Source organism: Myotis daubentonii, chromosome 3, assembly GCF_963259705.1.
Source record: "Myotis daubentonii chromosome 3, mMyoDau2.1, whole genome shotgun sequence".
Lineage (NCBI taxonomy): Eukaryota > Metazoa > Chordata > Mammalia > Chiroptera > Vespertilionidae > Myotis > Myotis daubentonii.
The window spans coordinates 178741617-178764909 of record NC_081842.1 but is presented as its reverse complement, the minus strand read 5'-3'; the positions used below and the strand labels follow the sequence as shown (position 1 = coordinate 178764909).

Genomic DNA, 23293 nt, shown 5'->3' with positions numbered 1-23293 from the left:
TTAGAACTCTTAGGATTTCATTGTACTTTGCCACCTAAATTACCATTTAGGAGCTTGAGTTCAAATTGGTTCTGTAAACAAGATGTACACAGCTGTATTACTATGAGAAAAATTAGCTTGTATTGAAAACTTTTCTGCAGATACTAACATAATTTAAAGGGTACATAGATCTTGATCTGGCAACTAAGCTTCTAGAAATTTATTCAGCCTTAGCTGGTTTGGCTCAGTGGATACAGCATTGGCCTGCGAATGAAAGGGTCCAGGGTTTAATTCTGGTCAAGAGCACATGCCGGTGTTTTGGACTTGATCCCCAGTAGGGGGCGTGCAGGAGACAGCTGATCAATGATTCTCCTTATTGATGTATCTCTCTCTCTCCCTTCCTCTTTGTAATCAATAAAAAATATATATTAGAAACTTATTCAGATAAATATCACCAGTGTACAAAAAAGATCAATTTTCCATAAAAAAAACCCAAGAACTTAACCTTCATCAATTAAAAACTAATCAATTATGCAAATCTGTACTACAAAATGTGCTAGGTACTTCTTGCCAAGAATAGATATTTATGTCCAGCTATGGAGGGAAGTCCCTGAGAAAGGATAGAAATTAAAGATACTATATCTATATATAACAGCTCTGTTGTTTTTCAAAATTGATAGGTTTGTATATACTCGGAGGAAAGACTAAAAAGTTATAGTTAAGAGTTAATTCTAATTTTAAGGTAAGATTTTCTTTATACCTTCTGTATCTTTAGTTGACTGGATGTGAACTGCCATCTATCATAATTAATACCTGCATATACTCTGGCCCCACATGCTAAATATTCCTTAAATATTTCTCAGCTCTTACCTTTATGCCTCCCATGCTAAAGTCACTTCTTTCTGGAACATCTGCCCCCAAATGTCATCTACCCCAAACCCTGCCAGGCTATTTGAAGGCACTCGCTTCCAATAAATCAGTATCAAGGCTCACATTTTAGAGAATCATTTCTCATTTGTCTAAACACCTATTACCCGTGAGGTCTTTTACAGGCATTTGTCACCACTTACAGTTTGTATCTTAAGAAGTTAGCTAGCTATGTCAGGTTTTAAGTGTTTCTAACTCATTAGGTAATAAGCTTCTCATGAGAAGAAACCAAGATTTATTCATCTTTGTGCCCCCTACAATCCTCAACATAATAGATGCTTAGCCAATGTATACTGAATTAATGGGACATTTTTTTGCCATTCAATGTGTATGCTGCTAACAATTCAGAAAAAGACAAAATGATTCACCACTTTATTTTCAAAACTTTACTTATATAGAATCTTCAGAATGTTTCTCTTTAATTTTTACCACAAGATAAAATCCCACTTTTTAAAGTCAGATATTTTATAATATGTCACAGTTAAGTATTGGGAGGAGAGTTCAATCATTTTGTGAAAAAGTTTTCATAACCATATAAATATTCATATTCACAATATTCTTTAATATATAGTCAACATGGCATCATATTTAAACGTACAAAATAGCTTAAGTTGTATTTTGTTACAGAACATTCCAAGATTCAAACTACTAAAAGAAATCCATAAACACTGATAATATTTTGGGAAAAAAGCAATAGTCTTATCAATAATCATAGTAACCTTATACATAATACACAATTTACATGTCAAATCCACAGATTTAAAAATATATGACTAATCTACTTAAATCATGCTAGAATCTACATACTACTTTACCATTCATAGGTTGAAACAAATATTTTTTTGTACCCTATGAAAGAGGAACATAAACTATGAAATCATATTTAACATCCTTCTTAATTCCTAAGAGACTACTTTAGGAATTCTCAAAGATAGCAAATCAGGCATTTTCCCCTAAAATTAAAGTCCTTATGAATAAGTTCATAAGTAATATTCAAAGAAAATAAAAACAAGATGTCATAAGTTAATTAATTAGGGGGAGACCATATGTGTTCTCTGTCTTGTTCCAGAAAGGATTTAAGATGACTTAAAAGATCGGATGCCTGGCCAGAGTGGCTCAGTGGTTGAGTGTGGACCTGTGCACCAAGAGCTCACTGGTCTGATTGCCTGTCAGGACACATGCCTGGGTTGCAGGCTTGATCCCCATTAGGAGGTGTGCAGGAAACAGCAGGTTGATGTTTCTCTCTAATCAATGTTTCTCTCTCTCTCCTTTTCCCTCCCTCTCTAAAATCAATAAAAACATATTTAAAAAACCTTGGAAAACAGCAGAAAGCACAAATTACAGGTTAAATGAAAACAAAAATAAAAAAAACACCCAGAATAAACAGTTTGGGGAAACAGCACACATAAAACCACTTAAGGAAAGGTCAGGAATGAAATATATTACATATTCTCCATAGTGATTTTTTGGAAATATTGCAAAATCTGGTATTAATTTACAAGAAAGTTATTAAACTACTGAAGAACTGGAGATGCAGATCAAATGTGTTACATGCTTATGAACATTGATGGAGCAGATGCTGATAAAAATGTGCTTTTTCCTTTGTGCCTAAGTGAAGTTTTCCTAACTGCCATGATGTGTGTGATTCTAGATTTAATCTCTAGCTATTAAAAAAAAAAGTGTAAAAAAAACCCCACACCCACAAAATGTGGGTATCCTGACTTCATTTTTACTGAGAAAAACATCAAGTGGATATCTGCTGATGACTTGAGAACAGGGAGCTACCTTTCAGGTATTCAAATGTCACTTGGCTCTTATTTAGGTACAGGACAAAGCATCAATCCTAGGACACCCAGACCACATCAGTTCCTCAGTTCCTCCAGCTCACCTTGTTAGGACCCAGCATGAAACAGGAAGCAGGTAAATTGAAGAACAGAAGACCTGCTCAGGTTGGCATGTTGAGGCCCCTGTTTCCTCTGCTACCCAGAGAGCTGCAGAGGTTCTCTAACCCTGCTTGCAGGGTGCATGTCACAGACCCCACCACTCCTGTGGGGGAGGCAAGTTAGAGAGAGAAGGCTGGGGCAGCATTAATCAACTTCTGGGAAATATGAATGTATGTGTTCATCTCTATTTTTCAGGTCCTGCTTTCAACAAATGATAGAATGAATAACCTCGTACCTAAACGCTGACAGGTCAGAAGTAGAGTGAGGATGAAGAAAGGGCTTGAGGGAAATGAAGAGAGAAGTTGGTAGGATGTATGGATGAGTTTCAAAACTACAGATTATAAATTCATTTTATGCAAATGCAATTATAATGTACTAGAGACCTGGTGCACGAATTTGTGCACCAGTGGGGTCCCTTGGCCTGGCCTGTGGGATCAGGCTGAAACTGGCTCTCCGACATCCCACAAAGGGTCCCGGATTATGAGAGGGTACAGGCCAGGCCGAGGGACCCCACTGGTGCATGATTGGGGCCGGGGACGGACGCAGGAGGTTAGCCAGCCAGGGAGGGACCATGGGAAGGCTCCAGGGCATGTCCGGCCAGTCCCGATAGGCCGGACCCCAGCAGCAAGCTAATCTACCGGTTGGAGCATCTGTCCCCTGGTGGTCAGTGCACATCATAGTGAGTGGTTGAGCAGCCTTAGCCTATCATTAGCATATTACTCTTTGACTGGCTGAACGGATGACTGGATGACCAGACACTTAGCATATTAGGCTTTTATTATATAGGATTAATTTTTAATGGAAGAGGTCCAAGAAGACAAAAGTGTCTTAGGCCCTGTGACAGTCATAAGGTAGCTCTGAATATAGGGCCAATGGACCAATACTGGAGTAATGGAGAGGGACGAAGAGTCTGATCTTATTCCACTGATTTTTTTTTTTAACATTACTTTGGGATTAGATTTTTCAAGAGAGGTAAATCTAATACTGGTGAAGTACTAGTGTCAATTTCTATAGCCAAGCTAGAAGAAAAAAATTAAGTTCATTTGAAGAGACTTGGATGTTTTCAAGTCCTATCTCCAATACTGTACACATTATGAGAGACAGATTTCCCTTTAAGACCCTGCCTCCTGAGCTTCCTGACCTACACTGCCATTCAGTTCTAAATTTCTTCTGTTTCTCCACGGACCTGCCTGCTTCAACTACCCTCACAGCCCAAGGTTGATAGTGACAGAAATGTGGGTACCTCCAGCTACAAAAATGTTTTAAGAATATGCAAGAAAAGGAAGCAGGAGAATGAATGAGGGAGGAGGAGAGGAAATATCACAGCTTTTAAAGTTCTAAAAGTACACTATCCAAAAAATAAATAAATAAAAAATGGGGAAGGATGTGGTTTTCTAGATAGAATATTTTCTTTTATTTTTAAAAAATATTTAAGTTAAAAAATTGTGCTCTCAAAGCTCTAAATGCTGAGGATTACCAGCTTTGCATTCCTCACAGTATGGCTTAATAAATATAGTTAACCACTGCATGCAGAGGACCCAGATTGGAGAAAAGAGCTTCTAACAATTTCCACAATTTTCTATCACCCAATATAAATTTGGGGACTGTCGATCACAAAGGCTAACTAATACCATCTTCTAAGATCTGTTCCCCATGTACAATGAGGAAAATATGTCAAAAGGAAGAGTACAAAGAAATGAATTACTACCCTTTACAGAATCACAGATTTTTCTGCACTTGGAAAGAAATACTAAAATCATAAAATTCAGACCCTTGAATTCTAGATGAAGAACCTGAGGTCCAGACAGGTTATGTGATTTTTATCATGGTCACACAGCAAAGCTGATAAAAGAATTAGGGTAAGAACTCTTAAGTTTCCCGAATTTTGGTCTAGAGCTTACACCCCCAGTCCCCAAAGCAATTGCTTTATATGTTATGTTTCATTGTTTATTCTAAATGCATATGGAGAATTAGAAAATACTACCAGTTTTCTTTAAAAACATTTGCTAATTTTGGAACTATACCATCTCAAAATATCAAGTCCCAGGTGAGTAGTCCAACAATTAGAATGAAGTGTATGATTTCAGACCTGGAGGGATGTCAGGAAGATAACTCAGACCTCAGATGTACAGGAATTTAGGCCTAAAGAAGTTAGTAAGCTTACCCTCTAAAATTACAAGGTTGAATCAAGACCCAGATCATCTAAAACTAGCTCACTGCTTCTTCCAGTACTGCCTTATTCTTCCTTGGCTACTGATTATAACCAAAAAGGTAAAAATACAGGATCATATCCAGATTAGACATACTAAATCTGTTATTAATAAGAATATTGAATGAATATTAATTTGATGGTTAATAGAAATAAACTACAATTAGGATAAATCAGGCAGCATGATTGTTAGTTGCTTTTTTTTAAAAAAAATGTACTTAAATGTAAATCACAATTTTGAGTTTTATTTGTTTGAAAATGATGCAAGATCTTTCAGTGTTTTAAGCTTATGCACCTAAAAAGAAATCCTAATTATCTGCAATTCTCTAGAGCAGGGGTTGGAAGGTAATGACCAGCAGTGTTTTTTTGTGAGGCTTATGAGCTAAGAATGGCGTTACATTTTTAAAGGGTTGTAAAAAAATATAAAGAATGTCTGGCAGAGACAGTATGTGTCCAGCAAAGCCTACATTATTAACTAACGGCTCCTTTACATAAAAAATTTGCTGACTTCTGTTCTACATTCAAAAAGTATATGAAATTGGGTTGCATATGCAATTTGTCCTGGAAGGCTTTTTTGTTTTTAAAAGTAAATCTCTGATTTATTTAAGCTTTATTGTAATTTGCCTCTTTCTACTGATAGCAGGTAGTAGAAAAAGAATCTAGTTTGAGGGTTATGATTATCTGTGTTGCAGTTAAATGAGGTTTTATCACATACACACTAATGTGTGGACCTATAATTGAAGCTAATTATTTTATATATCTGAAATCCATACAAAATGTTTCAGAAAGCTGAGGAAATGGCATATTCTGTAGTATTGTGGTTATAAAAAAAATGGAAGCAAATATCTATAATTAAAAAACTGATAATTTGATTCTCTCCTTTGGGCCTCTTCCCGATTTTTAAGATTTTCTCCTTAGGCTCTCCCCGCCGCCCGCCCCTGGCCTCACATAGCATGTTGTTAGATTTATTAAATCAGTAATTTTCAACCACGTTAATTACCTCTGGGACCACCCATCCATATGTCACTTGCAACTATAAACAAATCTCACCAAAACACATGGAAAGGATGGAAGTGCTCCTAAGGAGACATGAGATCCCAAAAATGGAATGACTAGTTCAGGGAGAAATAAAAATTAGAGACACATTCTACTTATCAACCTGAATACAACAGTAAAGCAGACAGCCCTTCAGTCTGCTGCTCTGCTTGCTGGCCACTGCTCACAGGACAGGAGGAGCAACATGGCAAACCCATTTACACAAACTCTGGTACTCACTACATAAAAACAAGTCCCTATCTCTTTCTGTCACATGATTTATGTGGCAAAGTTCCGATTTTGTGAACTAGAGAAAAGTATCAAAGCTGTGTCACTGTTAACTAAATTACAATCATTCAAGGTTGTAAATGACAGTAGGACCTATTGTGTCAAGATTAAAATGTCTTACTTTAAAATCACTACATTAACAATTCCTTTGGACCTACAGTACAGTTGTCTTCACCCACTCCATTCTCCTGCTTGCTTTTATAACTGGAAAGGAATAAATTTTCTATTTGAGTCAAGAATTCTTCAGCGATGAAGCAATTTGTCACTTTGCTCAGAGTTTTCCTCAGACACTCCAAAAGCTAGTTGAAAAAGAAAAGTTTTACATTTAAACACACGAAAAGTATAAGGTTTATATTATTATCCTTATTTAATGATAAATCTCACATTTTCTAATGCTCAAATGAGAAACATTTTTCTCACATATGGCTGACAATAAACTTGTGCACAGTAACCGTGCAGCAGGAGTATAGGAAGTCACTATTGACTGCTTAGGTTAGTTCCTTTATGATTTATATAAGGAAACACAATTGATATTGTATGTGCATATGTGATGCTTTCTACTTTGGACAAATTTGTGACTGTGCTCCTTTTTTTTTTTAATCCTCATCTGAGGATATGTTTTTATTGGTATTTTAAGAGATGTAGAGAGAGAGAAAAAAACATAGATTTAAGAGAGAAACATCAACCAGCTGCCTCCGACACGTGCTCCAAGAGGGGACTGAACCCGCAACCTAGGTATATGCCCTGACCAGGAACAGAATCTGCAACATCTTGTGCACAGGATGATGCTACAACCAACTGAGAGCCACCCAGCCAGGGCCTGTGCTCCTTTTCTTAGTAGCTACATTACAAAACAAAATATCCAGCCTGGCCCATGTAGCTCAGTTGGTTGAGCGCTGCCCCATGCACCAGGAGGCTGCTGGCTTGATTCCCAGTCTGGGCACATGCCCGGGAGGCAGCCAATGGATCAATGTTTCTCTTTCTCCCTCTCTCTGAAATCAATAAAAATAATTTGTTTTAAAACTCGGATAAGATTAAAAAAAAATCTATGTAAATACAAACACAGGACTCTACCATTTCAAAATTAGGATGCTACAGTCTATTTCCTGGTAAAGGTGCATATTAATCTTACAACAAAGCACAGATAAAGTGGTTATAATAGAAGGGGGTAAAAATACTATAAAAGAAACAGCATGTTTACATTTTCTATTTCCAAACTGCTACCAAAAAAAAGAGAGAGAGAGAAATGTTGCTACTCTACTGGTCTTAATCCATTACACTCATAAACAAAATTAGAAGTGAAATAAAAGAATTCAGGACTCATATCCTACCAGAAAGTTAAGTAAGATGACCATTTAAATTTAATTGTTAGATTTATAATACCATTCTTTAAAATGATCAATTGTTAAAGCTAAATGGAAACATGGTGCTTTTGAATTTAATAAAATGAGAAAAATGTTCTCTATTGTGTACAATAATATGCTAAGAAATTTATCAGCTAACACTGACAAATTTATTCTAAAATAGTATTATTTCTATATGCAAGTGTGGGCAACAAAATGTATTACTAATTATCTCCTAGAAATTAATTTTAAAAAGAAAAAAAAAGCAATAAAAGAAACAGAAAATGTATCCACAAAGCATTAGGCATCATGGGAAAACACACTGAGAAAAATAGCTTTAGAATCCTCAAACAAAGGAGCCAATTAAAATGAAGGCAGCTTACTTTCTGCAAACAAGTCAGGTCAGAATCCCGGCGAAAAATTTTATCCATAGGGACACTGCTGTTGTAAAAAACAGGAAAACAGAGTGATGAAACAAGTACTATAAACTAATCAGTTCTGCAATAAACTATCCCTGATGCCATACATCACAATTTTACATTTAACTTGGGTTTTCTCTAAAACATAATTTAATGAGAAATGCTGCAGATATGCAACCATCTCAAATCATAGCACATACCTATGGGAGAGCCTGTATTTTTCTATTATCCATCTTGTCTTTTCAAACACTAATCCCCACTGAGGTTCTTCTAACATCTGCTGTACTTCGAATTTATAAGGTACACCTAGAAAAGCAGAAAGAAGCACATTTTAATAAACTATTTCTTAAATCTCCAATTTCCTTTTCCCTATTTATATATTTATTTATTTATATTTTATTTTATCTTTTCTGATAGCGCATTGGACTTCTTCCAATCTCCTTTTAATTACTTAAAAACCCTCACTGTTTTCACAACCATAGCTTTGCAGACCAGCTGAACAGCACTTCAACATAGTGAGCCACCATTAAATATTTACTGCCTTGCTGAACTTAGTTCACCAAGCATATTAATGCCAAGCAATGAATAACAATAATAAAGAAAAGTAAAGTGCTATTTGCATGACAATTCTATGCAAGGAACTGTGAGAGATAAAATGATCACATAATTTATTACCTAAAACAAGAGACTTTTTGAGTGAAAGGGGGCATTGCTAAGAATTGAGCCAGAATGACAATAGTCTTAAACTGAGTCTAATCTAAGCAAACCAAGACATATACCATTCTAGTGATTTTTTTAAATACAGGTTATATTAAGGTTTACAACAATGTTATACGGTAGGTACCATTATTACTATTTAACAGATAAGAAAACTGAGGCTGACAAAGGTTAAACAACCTGTTCAGACTAGTAAATTGGAAGAAGTTGGATTTAAAAATTTACCATGTTTGCCTGATTTCTTTTGTGTGTGTGTGTGTGTGTGTGTGTGTGTGTGTGTGTTTAAATATATTTTTATTGATTTCAGAGAGGAAGGGAGAGGGAGAGAGAGACAGAAACATCAATGATGAGAAAAAAAATCATTGATTGGCTGCCTCCTGCCCATCCCACACTGGGGATCAAGCCTGCAACCTGGGCGTGTGCCCAGACCAGGAATCGAACCATGACCTACTGACTCAACTACTGAGCAACACCAGCCTGGCTCCTATTTTTTTTTTTTTTTTTTTTATGAGGACGCTGAGCCACAGAGAGATTAAATAACATGTTCATGGACATATATAACCAGTAAGAGGTAGAGCCAGAAATTGAGCCCAGGCATTCTATCTCAAGCTTATGTTCTTAACCCTTCCATTTATACTGCCTCTCAACTGGGTTTTTGACATCATAAGGCTTTTCAAGTAAATAAAAGCCAGCAAATCAGAAGGCATAAGAAAAAAAAAATATGACTATGCTTCCCCCATTTTTTTTCATGTGTACGGAAGGAGGGAACAGTGGACTTGATGATAATTATCTTTTTTTCATTCCTCAATTCTCCTCCATTACATTTCTCACCTCCAAAAATTTAAGAAGAGTGACTCCTTTAAGCAAACTCCCTTTGGTGATCATCATTCACTTGATATGCACTGATTACCTAACTAAGCGCAGACAATGGCTATAATTATAACTATCTATTGAAGACCCTAGTATTTGCTAAGCACTTTACACACATTATTGACAACTTTTACAACTCCCTATAAGCAAGGTAATAATATTTTCTCACTTTATGGATGTGGCAAAGAAGAATGAAAGAGGTAAAGTAATCTAACCAAAGTAAAATAACCACAAATGCCAGAGCTGGGATCTGAATCCAGGTGAAAAGCTCCTACTCCTAATGAAAGTCAAAAATGAGTATAAAGAGAGATAAATAAATGCATTTTCAGTCTGTGCTGATGGAAAATGGTAAGTACGCACATGCACACATGCTCGCGCGCATGCGCACACACACACTATATACAGCTCTATTTAGTATTAAGAATATTTTTGTAAGTTAAAAAAAGGCACTAAAACCAGCAAAAAAATTCCTTTTGAATCCACTAAAAACCAGAAGAAAACTAATCACTAAGTATATATCCTGCCTATTAGAAGTACAGAAAATGCTTAACCAGTAGAGACATTTAAAAAATAGAATTTGGATATATAAGTTTAATTCGTTCCGAGACGGAGCTCGTTAAGGAGCTCGTTAGCTCAAATTACTCTATCAACTCAATGCAAAAAATAGGCCGAGAGACAGCTGGTATCTCATAGTCGGGACACTTGTAAGTCAAGGCCCCACTGTAGACAGAGAGAGGGGGAAAGAAGGAAGAAGGGAGAAAGAGTCAGTAAAAGTACCAAAATATAAGGTATCCCATGGCTTCTAGAAATTCTTAATTCTTGAACCAGAAGATTTCCAAGAGGAGCAAAGTAAAGGACCTAAGATTAAAACCTAATAAGCAGTGTTAATAATGACCAAGCCATTTAAGAAGCAGTTCTGTCCAACAGAACTTTCCACTAATGTTGAATGCTTGTGCACTGTCTTATGTGCACATCCAGCACTGTTCCCCCTAATCCTTTAAGTGATTCTCTCTCCCATCTGCTGTAGTTTCTTCACATGCTTATGCTGGTCCATTTCTTGGTAAGTACTAAATTTGTACCTTCTACAATCTATGTGATCTTCGGATCTCTGGCCCTCTGTCCTGTAAATTTAGCTGCCTTGGTCTCACCTCCATCACCTCAACTCAGAGCCAACCTAGCTCTGGGTGGGTTTCTCCTCCTTGTGCCATAACTGGAAATTCTTCCAAGTTAGTAAGTTTGGTTAATTTGGGGCTCACTATTTTGTCCAGTTTTGGGTCATTTAATTCTAATTAATTTAAATAGTTCTATGTGGCTAGTAGCTATTGTACTGAGCAGCATCAGAGTAGAGGTTCACTCCCAAAATCCAGATTGTGAGATTAATAAATTATCTAAATTAAGAACAAATTAACTGTGATTCTCCTTTTTAACGTATTGTACAATTATACTGGCTAAAGAATGATGTATATATGTGCTATGTGCATTTTCAACTGAAGTTAATGTCAATACTATTCATTCTACAAAAATCTACAAAGTGGGGGTCATTTCCCAGGTGCAAGGCAATCGATTAAAGGCTACCAGCAATACACAAACAAAGAAGACAGTTCCTGTTCTCTGGGGCTCACAGTTAGTGAGACATGCTAAATAAATTACCATTTACCAAGACAAAGTGACCATGAAGACAGAAAACAGTGTAGCAGATGCACAAAGAACAGAGCAACTAATAGTGAATAACTGGAGGTAGTGCTGAGAAGTCTTTATCAAACAGAAGGCACGTAATGCCATTGAGAATAAAGAGAAATTAATCTCATAAACATTCACTTGGCACCCACTTAATGCCAGGTTGTGCTAGAAACTGAGGACAGAAAAATGAGGATAATATAGTATCTACCTTCAAGGAGCTCATGAGCTACCTGGGAGGAGTACAATGTGCAGTGACAGTATCTAGAGTAGACAGTACACTAGAGCCGTGGTAGTTAGAATAAATAAGACAGAATAAACATCCTAGAGATGTCCATTGTTTCCTCTAATCTCTGCCCTTCCATCCACACTTCCTTTCCCTAGTCTGCTACACTAATTCCCAGCCAGTTAATTGGACCATAAGTGGAAATAAATCCCGAAAGAACCAATTCATATGATGGGCTAAACCAACCAAATTCTTTCTTGTAATAGAATGGAAGCAAAGAAATATAAAAAGTTAGGCACTGTTAAGCCTAAACTAAGGTCATAGAGAGCTGGTAGGTAGGGTGGTCATTTTACTTTTTCTTTTTTTCATTTCTAGGCCATCGCAGAGAAAGCCGGTCTGTATGAATTGTGCTTACTGCAGTGCCTCCAGTACCTAAAACACACACTGCTTGACCATACCTCTTCCCAACTTGTAATCATTTTGCGCAGTGACCACAGTAAGACAGTGGAGACTGGAATCTAGATGGATATCATGAAAGGCAAAAGGGTGATTATACTATGTGGCATGCAAATAGTGATTCCCCTGTTGAGGGCACTAACTTTTCCATCTACTAGTTTCACATAATTGTAAATTCTTTGATTTGTAGAATTCTAAGAAGTAAAGATAGAAAGAGGGTGAAGTTGTTTTTGTTGAAAACTTACGATAAGAGCCATCCGGGCTAATTTCATCACTTATAACCAGACAGGTAATCTGGGAATATGGTAAAGGATTGTTTCGATTATAGGGACTAACAATCATTCCAATGAACTTGGCACCACCTCTGGAGAAGTAACTCTACAATAAAAGGTAAAGTACAATTAGTTTGAACTACATAAATTTAAAAGTCAGTATTTATCCATACCAACATTTTAAACAAAAAGGTGTGTTAAAAATTCAGATCCAAAGAGCGACTAAATGAAATGTATTCTATAGTCATTCCACACTAAAGTTTTCAGGCCAAATGTGTTCAGCCAACCTTAAAAAAAATCTTTATTTGCCATGAATATATTTACTAATTATATTCACAACCCATCAGCTATATTCTTTCTCAATATGGTAATAATTTACAAACAGCTGCCTATGGCAAAAGCATAAAATTGCAGAATAAAACAAAACTTTGTATTTCTCAGAGATGCAAAATATATGTTTCTGATTATTTCAATTATTCCCAGTCCCTGTCCTAATTGTACCCATAAATTTTTAAAGGCTCTGGGGGCAGAGCCACGTCTCACAGAGCAAATGCAGGAAGTCAGCCGGTTTGGAGACCCTGAATCCATTCTTTTCGATGTACTAGTAAAACAAAATCTGCCAGTGGAGGCAGGTGGCAGAAGCCAAAGGAAAAATAAAGGTACTTTTTAATCTAAGCCACAGAAGACGAGGCGAGGTGGGGCGTTCTCCACATAAGACCCTCACCCCAGTGCAGCCGGACTCCACCAAGGTTACCAGCTGGGAGTGACTCAGGGACAAAGAGAGCAGCCGCCCAGAGGCACAGGTGCAATGACAGGACCTCTGTCCCCTGGGGGTAGAGTAGAGGGGATGGGGGAAAGGGGGGAGCCCATCAGAGCAAATGGCCACAGGGTGAGGGGCCACTTACACAGAGGTCATAGGTAAAGGAGACATAGGATGTGGGCTACCTGAGGGTTCCAATTTTAGCTCTGCCCTTTTACTGCCGGCTGCCCTCAAGGAAGTCACTCACCCTCTCTGGGCTGCAGTAGCCTCACCTGCTCCTCACAGAGGAGTGTGGGGTGATTGTGTGTGTGCCCCCACTTGCCCTGAGGGATTCCCACTCACTAGTCAGCACCCCCGCCTCACCACCCTTCCCTCCCCGAGCCTTCCAGGGACTGCACAGGCCCCTCTGGACCTCTTGCATGGACCCTAGACGGGCCACTGCTCTCCTCTCTCCTTTTCAATACCAGTTGTCACAGTCCCAACAGAAAGAAAAAAAGATAGCACACACAAAAGATTTTTCTGGAAGTACTTTGGCAAAGGCACTGTTGACAGGTGGGAGAGCAGGGCCAGACAGCCAACCAGGGAGATGGCACCCCAGAAACAGAAACCATCCAAGGTCTCAAGGGGTTGGGGCCACATGATCAGCCGGAAGAGGGCACTTGATCAGGGGGGCAGGGGCATGTGATTAGCCAGTTGATCCAATTAAATCAAAGTGACCCAATTAAATCAAATTTAGTTAATTGGATCAAAGTTATTTGACTAGTACACTGCTCTAAGAAAAAAAATTGTAAGGCTCTGGGAATAATTATCACTGTTACTTTGATGGCTTGTCTGTATTAAACAAAATAGCTCATTTTCCAAAATTTAAATAAACATGTATTACTCTAGTAATCAGAAAAAAATGCAAGTTATTTAAATACTCCAGATGTAAAGCACATCAGAAACGCAATACTTTGCTAGGAACCTTAAAAGTACATTTATGTAATAGAAAGCAATGAGGGGGAGAATGTGCAGTCATTTACAGAATGCATACACATAAGACCCATAACACACCTGGTATTTGGCTTGGGTATCAATATCTCGTAGGGAAGGGTTGGGATCAAAGGCAGGATGAGAATGGTACCAGCCAATAACACTGTAGCCTCTGACAGCCAAGGCTTCTGAGGCCTGTGTTTGTGAGACAGGGTCCATCTCACACTGCAGTCCTGTACTCAGACTGTTACATGGTTCTGCTGCACAGACCTAAAAAGGATTTAAAACTTGTATGATTACACTGAAGTTCTGTTAATTCTACTACTTAAATGTTTTAGTTCTTTCACATAGACACAGAAACGTTTTAAAGCCAAGCCTTTTATTTGATTACAATCATAGGCAGCCTTTAACTTGCAAATGAATTATACTCCAAAAATGTGATTGTATGCTAGGACCTCAGAATCCACTTTCTATTAAACAAGGTCATAATAATTGTTAATTTTCAGGTCAGCCCATGTAATACCTGTACCAATATACTCTTTCAGTGACCCCTATTATTTATGATAATAATTTCAACAGAATGATGCATACCAAGTTTCAACTATAAGGTTCCACATGCTTCCTGGCCTCGTAGGGATTATAGCTTTTTATTGGTGAAGGCAATGAGGAACTAAGGCCTGGCAGAGTGTTCCCTCTTTCTCAGTGGTAAAGGAACATAAACGGGTACCCAATAGATGGAATGTTAAGTCACTTTTGGGAATACATAACTTTCTACATTTGTATGTTCTCATTCACAGCATATGTGAAGTCACCGAAATCTATAAAAATATTTGGTATGGCAGTAGGACAAAATCTTTTAACGCTTTAAAATTGAGAACTTACTTCGACTATCTTATCAATTTCTGAGTATCTTCCTCCTAAGAGACCAATCACTTCTGCCATAGACACATGAGCATGCTGAAAGAGAAACAAGACAGACTTAGCCCAAACAAACCACCGGACAAAAATGTCAGAATAAAACTCACTTATGCATTTCTAATATAAAGTAGTATGCTAGAGGAACTAGATGCTGGGCTCAGAGCACAGAGACTTAGATTTCAGACCCATCTGCACTGCAGTCTGCAAAGCTTTGAACCAAGCATTCAAACACTCCATGATGTTACTTTTTCACTTACAAAATAAAGATACCATTTGCTCTCCCTATTTAGGAAAGATATAAGGATACAAAGTAAAAAGTTACTCAAGAACATCCTACAGGAAAAGACCATAAACAAACAGACAACTATGGAGTCTCAGTAGTTTAGTACAAAGCAACTCCAAATTATGAGTATTGTTTTGTTGTAGTTATCTAGAAGGCAGCAGACAAAGGACACTAGGAAATGAAAACAGGGTTAATGATGATAAACAGTCTGCAAAAACTCACATTAATTTATTTTCTCTAAAATATGGAAACATGCAATTGTTTGGCTTTTCTCCAAAAGAAAAGACTTATTTTTAGATTCCTTGTAAAAGAGGATAGTTAAGATCCAAAATACAGGTCTTCCATACTCTCTCTTATGCCTGCAATAAAAATATACAAGAATACAAATCAGAATAACTAAGTAAACACAATAGATTATCCTTACCAAATCCATTATTAAAAGTGCTTCTGAAGCCACTTTCACCTGAAATGGCTCCTGAAATATAAAAAAAAAAAAAACACAACAAAAATGGGGGAGCATAAAAATAGAGATTTGTTTTCTCTCACTGGAATGTCCACCCTCTTTTCCTTTACCTATCACCTATCATACCAAGGTCTCACTACCAATCAAAGCTCAGTGAGAACCAAACTTCAAAAACAATTTACCATTTAAAACCCTCTCATTTTCCATCTGTAGTACTCATCTAACCTTTAATATACCCGGCCTTGCCCACTATTATTTTTATACATATATATGCCTTGCACACACTGAAGAAGTATTTCATGTCTGACGGGAGGGCATTATGTATGGTCATTCAGTGATGCATACGTAGTACCTGCTTTTCTTCACTGAAAAAATTACAAGGTATCAGTTGGAAGGGATCAAATGAGCTGAAAAAGAAGAAAAACATTTATTTCTAATATAATCTTAACAAGATTAGGAAAATAACATTTATTTACAAATTTGAAAATGTGTATCAAAAATTAAAACCTACTGTCTAAGAGAGAAAAATATTAAACAAGGAAATTTTCTTAAAATGTTCCATACAACCCTTCTGAAAGCAGCACTGCTCTTTTGGACTTGATTTTTAAAAAGGCGGGGGGAATGACAGAACTTATGGGAGAAAGTAATTCTGTTATCCTAATTTCTTTAAATATCCAAAGAAGAGAGCATTAAAAATGGCCAGATATGTATCCTACACTGAAAGCAGATTTCAAAAAATTCAATGAAGATTTAACCAATTTCCTGACATGAGACCTGGAAGAAATGTCAACAAAGATGGAAGTTTCTCAAAAACATTTCTGTCCGTATAATAATATGGTCAGCATAGAGTAGGGACTCAATATTTGTTAATGAATAAATGACAAACAGTTCTGCTAAAGAAATGAATGTATACAGAAAGTTCTATAATAAACTAATATTTTAAAATGAAAAAGTGCAAAAAAAAAAAAAAAAAGATGGGACGAGGGGCACCTAAGCAAGTCCAGATACAAGGCATATGTTAACCAATCGAAGAGAAATGATAGAAAGGCTTTGGCCAGTAAATTGAGATCTGAGAAATATATTAAGAATGAAAAGGTTTTGCCCTGGCCAGTTTGGCTTAGTGGACAGAGCGTCAGACTGCAGGATCCCGGGTTCGATTCCAGTCAAGGGCACATGCCTGGGTTGTGGGCTCGATCCCCAGTGGGGGCATGCAGGAGGCAGCCAATCAATGGTTCTCTCTCATCACTGATGTTTCTATTCTCTCTCCCTCTCCCCACTTCCTCTCTGAAATCAATAAAAATATATTTCTTTAAAAAAGAATGAAAAGTTTCTCTATGTTCAGATAAACAAACGAAGAATATATTCATGTTAACACAACTGAAAAAGAGTGAAACTATTTTGTTCCTACTCTGCCTGAGACTATTAGCTCCAGGAGAACACACACTGTACCTTGTTTGTTGAATACTGCATTCCAAGGGCCTAGAACAGTGCCTGACATATTGTAGGCATCCAAAAAACATTTATTAAAAAAGAACAATTTTCAAATTAGAAAATGCTTTATGAACATGAATAAAAAGAAACTAAAGGCCAAGATAGATGAGAAAATAGCAAGAGCACATATGCATCCCAGAGCACCGAAGAACCATGATGTGAAATCACTGTCCATGTTTTTTGAGGAGTTGCAGAGAATGTGAAAATTATTGGAAGCCTTGGAATAGGCAATTATTGATCTTATTTCAAAACACAAAATAAGCAGACTTTAGAAACAGAGGAATCAGATGCTGAATATTAGAAAAATTCTAGAAAAGATTTTTAAATAGCTGATTAGTGAGCCTTTAGCAAGTGAAAAGGTGACTACTAAGGATAATAATGGGTTCGTGAAAATAGAAGTTGTGATAAGTAGACCTATATTTCATTTTTGATAGGAAGGATCTGCTAAACTAGTAGACTCAAAATGACTCAAGTATATTTCATCTAAATGTAAGCAAGACATCTGCTATCATTACTTTTCTGCATAGATGAAGAAATATGGGTTAACTGTAGTACCTAACTGATTAAACAGTAATGCTCAAGCATACTGACATGTTGATGATTCAAAACTACAGAGGCTATTATAAGAAAAGTGGATCTGCCCTAGCCGGTTTGGCTTAGTAGGTAGAGCGTAGGCCAGCGGACTGAAGGGTCCATAGTTCAATTCCGGTCCAGGGCAAATACCTGGGTTGCAGGCTCCATCCTGGCCCTGGTTGGGGCACCAGGGCCACATGCGAGAGGCAACCAATCGATGTGCCTCTCTCACATCAATGATTCTCTCTCTGTGTCTCTCTCTCTCCCTTCCACTCTCTCTAAAAATCAATGGAAAAATATCCTTGGGTGAGGATTAACAACAAAAAAGTGGATCCAGATTTAAAAATCCTGACAAACTGGAACAATGATTTGATAATCATAATAAATAGAAGTCTCACATTTAGATTGTCTGGATTACTAGATGAAAAGTTCTAGGTTATGGATGACTATATTTCTTATAGTTTATCTCACATAATTTATTCCCACAACTATAACTTGACATATACGGTAGTGTAATGGTCAGGAGTATGGATGCTTAAGCCTTAATGCCTGAGTTTAAATCATAGCCTCATCAGTAACAAGTATAAGCAAGTTACTCCAAACTCTTTGTGCTTCTCAGTTTTCTTAGCTATAAAATGGGAATGATATTAACTACTGCATAGAGTCGGTATGAGGATTAAGTGAGTTAGTAACGTTAAGTGCTTAAAACATAGCTAACAGTATTAGCTATTACTGTTATTTTATAAACTAGTGGTCCGGTGTACAAAAATTTGTGCACTCCAGGGAGGTGCGGGGTCCCTCAGCCTGGCCTGTGCCCTCTCGCAGTCTGGGACCCCTCGGGGGATGACCACCTGCTGGCTGAGGCCTGCTCCCTGGGGGATTGGGCCTAAGATGGCAATCAGACATCTCTCTGGCAGGCCGGCAGCCAGTGGGGAGCAGACCTAAGCTGCAGTCGGACATCCTTAGCACTGCTGAGGAGGCAGGAGAGGCTCCCACCACCACCACTGTACTGGCAGCCATCAGCCTGGCTTGTGGCTGAGCAGAGCTCCCCCATGTGGGAGCGCACTGACCACCAGAAGGCAGCTCCTGCATTGAGCATCTGCCCCCTGGTGGTCAGTGTGTGTCTTAGTGACCAGTCATTCCCAGTATTTCTGCTGTGAGGGTCAGTTTGCATATTACCCTTTTACTATATAGGATAGAGGCCTGGTGCACGGGTGGGGGCCGGCTGGTTTGCCCTGAAGGGTGTCCCGGATCAGGTTGGGGTCCTGCTGGGGTGCCTGGCCAGCCTCGGTGAGGGGCTGATGGCTGTTTGCAGCTGGTCACACCCCCTTCAGGGTGGGGGTCCCCACTGGGGTGCCTGGCCAGTCTGGGTGAGGGGCTGAGGGCTGTTTTCAGGCTGGCTGGCATCTGAAGCTCCCAGCCTCTCCGTTTTTTCTTTTTTATTCTGGGATTTATTTACCTTCTATAATTGAAACTTTGTTGTCACTGGAGCTGAGAGCCGGGCTCCTGCTCGCTCCAGCTCTGAGGCCACGGCCTGCTGAAAGCAGGTATCTGGGGTTTGTTTAGCTTCTATAATTGACACTTTGTTGCTTTCGGAGCTCAGAGCCGGGCCGTGGCAGGCGGGGAACCTTGGCTTCCTCCATCACTGGAGCAAGAAAGCCTCCTGCTCGCTTCAGCCGCGTGGCTGCCAGCCGCCATCTTGGTTGGGTTAATTTGCATATCTCGCTGATTAGCCAATGGGAGGTGTAGCGAAGGTATGGTCAATTACCATGTTTGTCTATTATTAGATAGGATGAGGACCTAAGGCTTATAAAGGCTTTAAGTAATTTACCCAGGGACATAATAACTGGTAAGTATCAGGGCTCTTTCCTTCAAAAATGACCTAGTGGCATTCTTGGATGTTGTGTTTTGTTTTTTGTGGGGTTTTTTTTTAGTAATTTTCAACAGTGGATTTTTCCATTGATTTTTAGAGAGAGTGAAAGTTAGGGAGGGAGGAGAGGAGAAGTAGAGGGAGGGAGAGAGGAGAAATGGAGGAAGGGAGAGAGGAGAGAGGGAGATGGAGAGAGAGGGAGATGGAGAGGAGAAGAGAGAGAGACGATGTGAGAGAGACACATCGATTGGTTGTTTCCCACATGCACTCCAAGGACTGAGGAGTGAACCTGAACCCAAGTATGTGGCCTTGTGCCCTTGACTAACATTCGAACCTGTGACCCTTTGGTGCATGGGCCGATGGTCTAATCAGTTAGGTACACTGGCCAGGGCTTGAATGTCTCTTGTTTTAAAAGAGACACTGACAAAACTATAGTTCATTCAATGGGGCATCTACACAAAGTGAGGGGTCTAGAAAATTAACACATGGAACTCACCTGGTGACCCTTAATGTTACAAGTTACAAATTTTAGATTATAAATGACCAAAAACCGCATTGCTAACAATCAGCACCAGCCAAAGAGAGAACCAGTCACTTCATGAGGTTGTCCATTCATAATGTCTGAGTTAAATGACCATCTGTTATAAACAAGTCCCCTCTTCAAGATAGGTTACATTCACTAAACCTGAACAAATTTAAAACTTGTGCTCCAGGTGTCCCAAATTGATAAGCAATGAAATAAAAAATTTCAAAATTTTTATATGTATTTTTTTACTCAATGTGAACAATACAATGCAACTATTTCAAATATTTTTCTGTGCATTTTCTAATCATTTATGATAAGTTAAAGAATCACATTTATATACCTTTTTGTTGGTCTTTGCACTTTTGAAGATTTAATAGGTTTGCATTTTTCCTCTTCTCTTCTTCTTGCCAACTCCTCAGCAGAGAGATGCTAAAATATATAACACCAGTTGATCATGGATCCATTAACCATTGAGAGGTAGAATTAATAAAAAATACTCCTTTAAAACCATATTTAAGGGCATGTGAGAACAAGACAAAGTTGATAGGTGTGTCTCCTTCTTGTTACTAATAAACAGAAATGCTGAATAATGTGGTTAAAAAAATTGTTCCAAAATATATAGCCATACAAAACTTAAAATTTACTCCTTCTCTTGACTTACTGATTTCAATTAATGGTACCCTGGGTCAAAAAACTCAGAATCACCTGAGTCTTTCCTCTTTCTTATTTCCCATTTCTAGTCAGCAAGTACTGAGTTTTCTTTCACAATTGAGAGACATCCCAGTGGTCATGATAAAGACCTGATTCTGGAGGTAAAATGCCTGGCTCTGCTACTTACTAGCTGGGTGACCCCAGGCAAGTTCCTAAAGCTTTCTTTGTTTTAGTTTCCTCATACAGTATTTAAAATGGGAACAACTACAGTAATAATAACTATGTCATGATGTTATTGTGAAGATTAGTTAATGATTGTAAAATACTGACAATAGTGTCGATACATGGTTAAGTCCTATGTAAATAGAAGTGTTTCATTCCTTTTCTATTACCAACCTTACACTCTAGCCTCAATGAACTATGCACTTTTCCCCAGAACATTTCTAGTATTTTTCCATGTCTATACCTTTATTTGTGCTGCTCCCTCAGCCTGGAATGCCCTAACCTACATTCTACATTTTGAGATTCTCTAGCTCATCCTTCATGCCACAGATGAAACATCACATCCTCTGTGAAAACTTCCCAATCATATCATTTGAGAGGACCTTATACTTCTTGGGAACAATATTATAGAACTAACCACAGGCTTTATCTTTTCTACTAATCTAAGTTACTTCTAGGCAGGAACCATGCATTATTACACATGATCTTAGCCAAAAGGCCGAGAAGCAATGGAAACACATGATTACTAATTGTTGTGCCTAGAACTGTGCTCAGTTGTTGCCGGAAGCCGGTCCATCCTTGCTGCTTGACACAGTCGCTGCAGGAAAGAAACATCTGCACAGCATATGTTTCAAGGGACCTGGCGTATATAGCATACTGTTCTTAATATGTTTGCTCCCCTTAGCGCTGTGTGTTTTAACCAAGGTCACCTCTCCGAGAAAGGTTGTTTCCCCAGGTAGGAATTTTTCCCTGAAGTCAGGGAGGGGATGCCTCTCCTAGAAAGGTTGTTTCCCCAGGTAGGAATTTTTCCCTGAAGTCAGGGAGGGGATGAAACTCCTTAACTAAGTGCCAGGCGGGTAGTTAATCACTACAAACAATCATGCTTAAGCTACATAATCTTTACTCCCTGGAATGGAGATAAGAAACGCCCTAACCTTTGTAATAGAAATTGACAGGATTAAAATCAACTGGTATACATACAGATGTAACAAGACAATAAACAGCAAAATCTCTCTGGAGATCCAGACCAGAACTTGGCTGGAGATCCTGGCTAGAGATCCTGACTAGGCTGCTGATCAACTGAACACTGTCTCCGTGTCCTTCCTTCTTCGCCGACTCCGTCTACGCCTTTGGGAACCCCTGGACCTGCTGGGGTTGGACCCCGGCAAGTTGTGAGGTTAGGGGGAGGGAGCGGGTGAAAAAAAGAACAGACTAACATTTACCACCTTCATACACCTTATTTCATTTATTTCACTGAATTCTCACAACAATCGTTTGAGGGAGGTACTTTCACATTTTCCATTTGTATAGAGTGGACTTTTTGGACACCTTTGACAATCCAACGTGGAGTCACTGTCAGCCATGACAATTATGTCAAGTGTATGTCAAGTTTGAGGAGGGGTATGGATGGCCAAAACCACAAGTCTGGACACTTGGCTAAGAAATCACTGACATGAAAGGGGAACCTCCACCCCTGGTGGGTAAGAACTCAGAGCTCTGATGACCCAACACTTAAGCTTGGCTGTACCACAGGTCTCGCTCAGAGCCCTGCCAGACTTCCATTTCACCAGATGTGTGCCATCACTGTAGCCGCCTAGCTCAAAACCGACACCTGCCTCTCCATCTGGGGACACCACCAAAGGCTAGGGCTTTGAAAAGGGTGCTCACTTTGCTAGTTTCTATAGCACAAGCTCCCCCTCTCTGTGTAATCTGTGTGTGACTCTACTGGGTTATTGGGCGGTCTCCCTAATAAACCTGGCATTGTGGAAAGACACAAATGTGTGTGAATGGCTCCTTTTGGGGATGCTCCCTTGTTCATGACACCATTATACTACACTGGCTGTTCATAAACAAATTATATATGTAAAATGCGTGTGGGTGTATACATATACACATTCATTGCCTATTTTCTTTTTAGGACCATAGTTTTTATTAGTAGAAATAATACTTCAATATTTGCATTATGTCTAATCCTTGGGACAATATTTTAATTGGGCATCAGAATGTCATTCAGCAATGTTTACTGAAATGAACTGGGCATACCAACTTCCCGGCACCCTGGAAAATATTCTTGAGCTAGAGAGCAGAATGTAGAAATAGATAATCAAAGTTCTGAAAATGAGTCCAATTCCCAGTTAACTGCACCACCAAACCCTTCTACTTTGCTGTTTATTAGTAACTTCTAGACCAGCCGTGGGCAAAC

The 23293-nt window shown here is 38.6% G+C and overlaps 1 protein-coding gene across 6 annotated transcripts in view; it reads right to left on the bottom strand.

The window, feature by feature from the left end:
• Positions 1-1277: 1277 nt before the first annotated feature.
• MYSM1 (Myb like, SWIRM and MPN domains 1) overlaps positions 1278-23293 on the bottom strand; it is a 46311-nt gene continuing 24295 nt past the window's right edge. For 4 of the 6 annotated variants that reach the window (XM_059689397.1, XM_059689394.1, XM_059689396.1 and 1 more), the window contains 9 exons: positions 20558-20646; positions 16110-16164; positions 15719-15769; positions 14976-15050; positions 14175-14363; positions 12335-12467; positions 8344-8449; positions 8108-8165; positions 1278-6680 (listed from right to left, as the gene is read on the bottom strand). In XM_059689397.1, the coding sequence (XP_059545380.1) occupies positions 6513-6680; positions 8108-8165; positions 8344-8449; positions 12335-12467; positions 14175-14363; positions 14976-15050; positions 15719-15769; positions 16110-16164; positions 20558-20646 (924 nt within the window). In that variant the 3' untranslated portion in view covers positions 1278-6512. The remainder of the gene's footprint in view (positions 6681-8107; positions 8166-8343; positions 8450-12334; positions 12468-14174; positions 14364-14975; positions 15051-15718; positions 15770-16109; positions 16165-20557; positions 20647-23293) is intronic. The other 2 variants (XM_059689392.1, XM_059689393.1) reach the window with 2 other exon arrangements.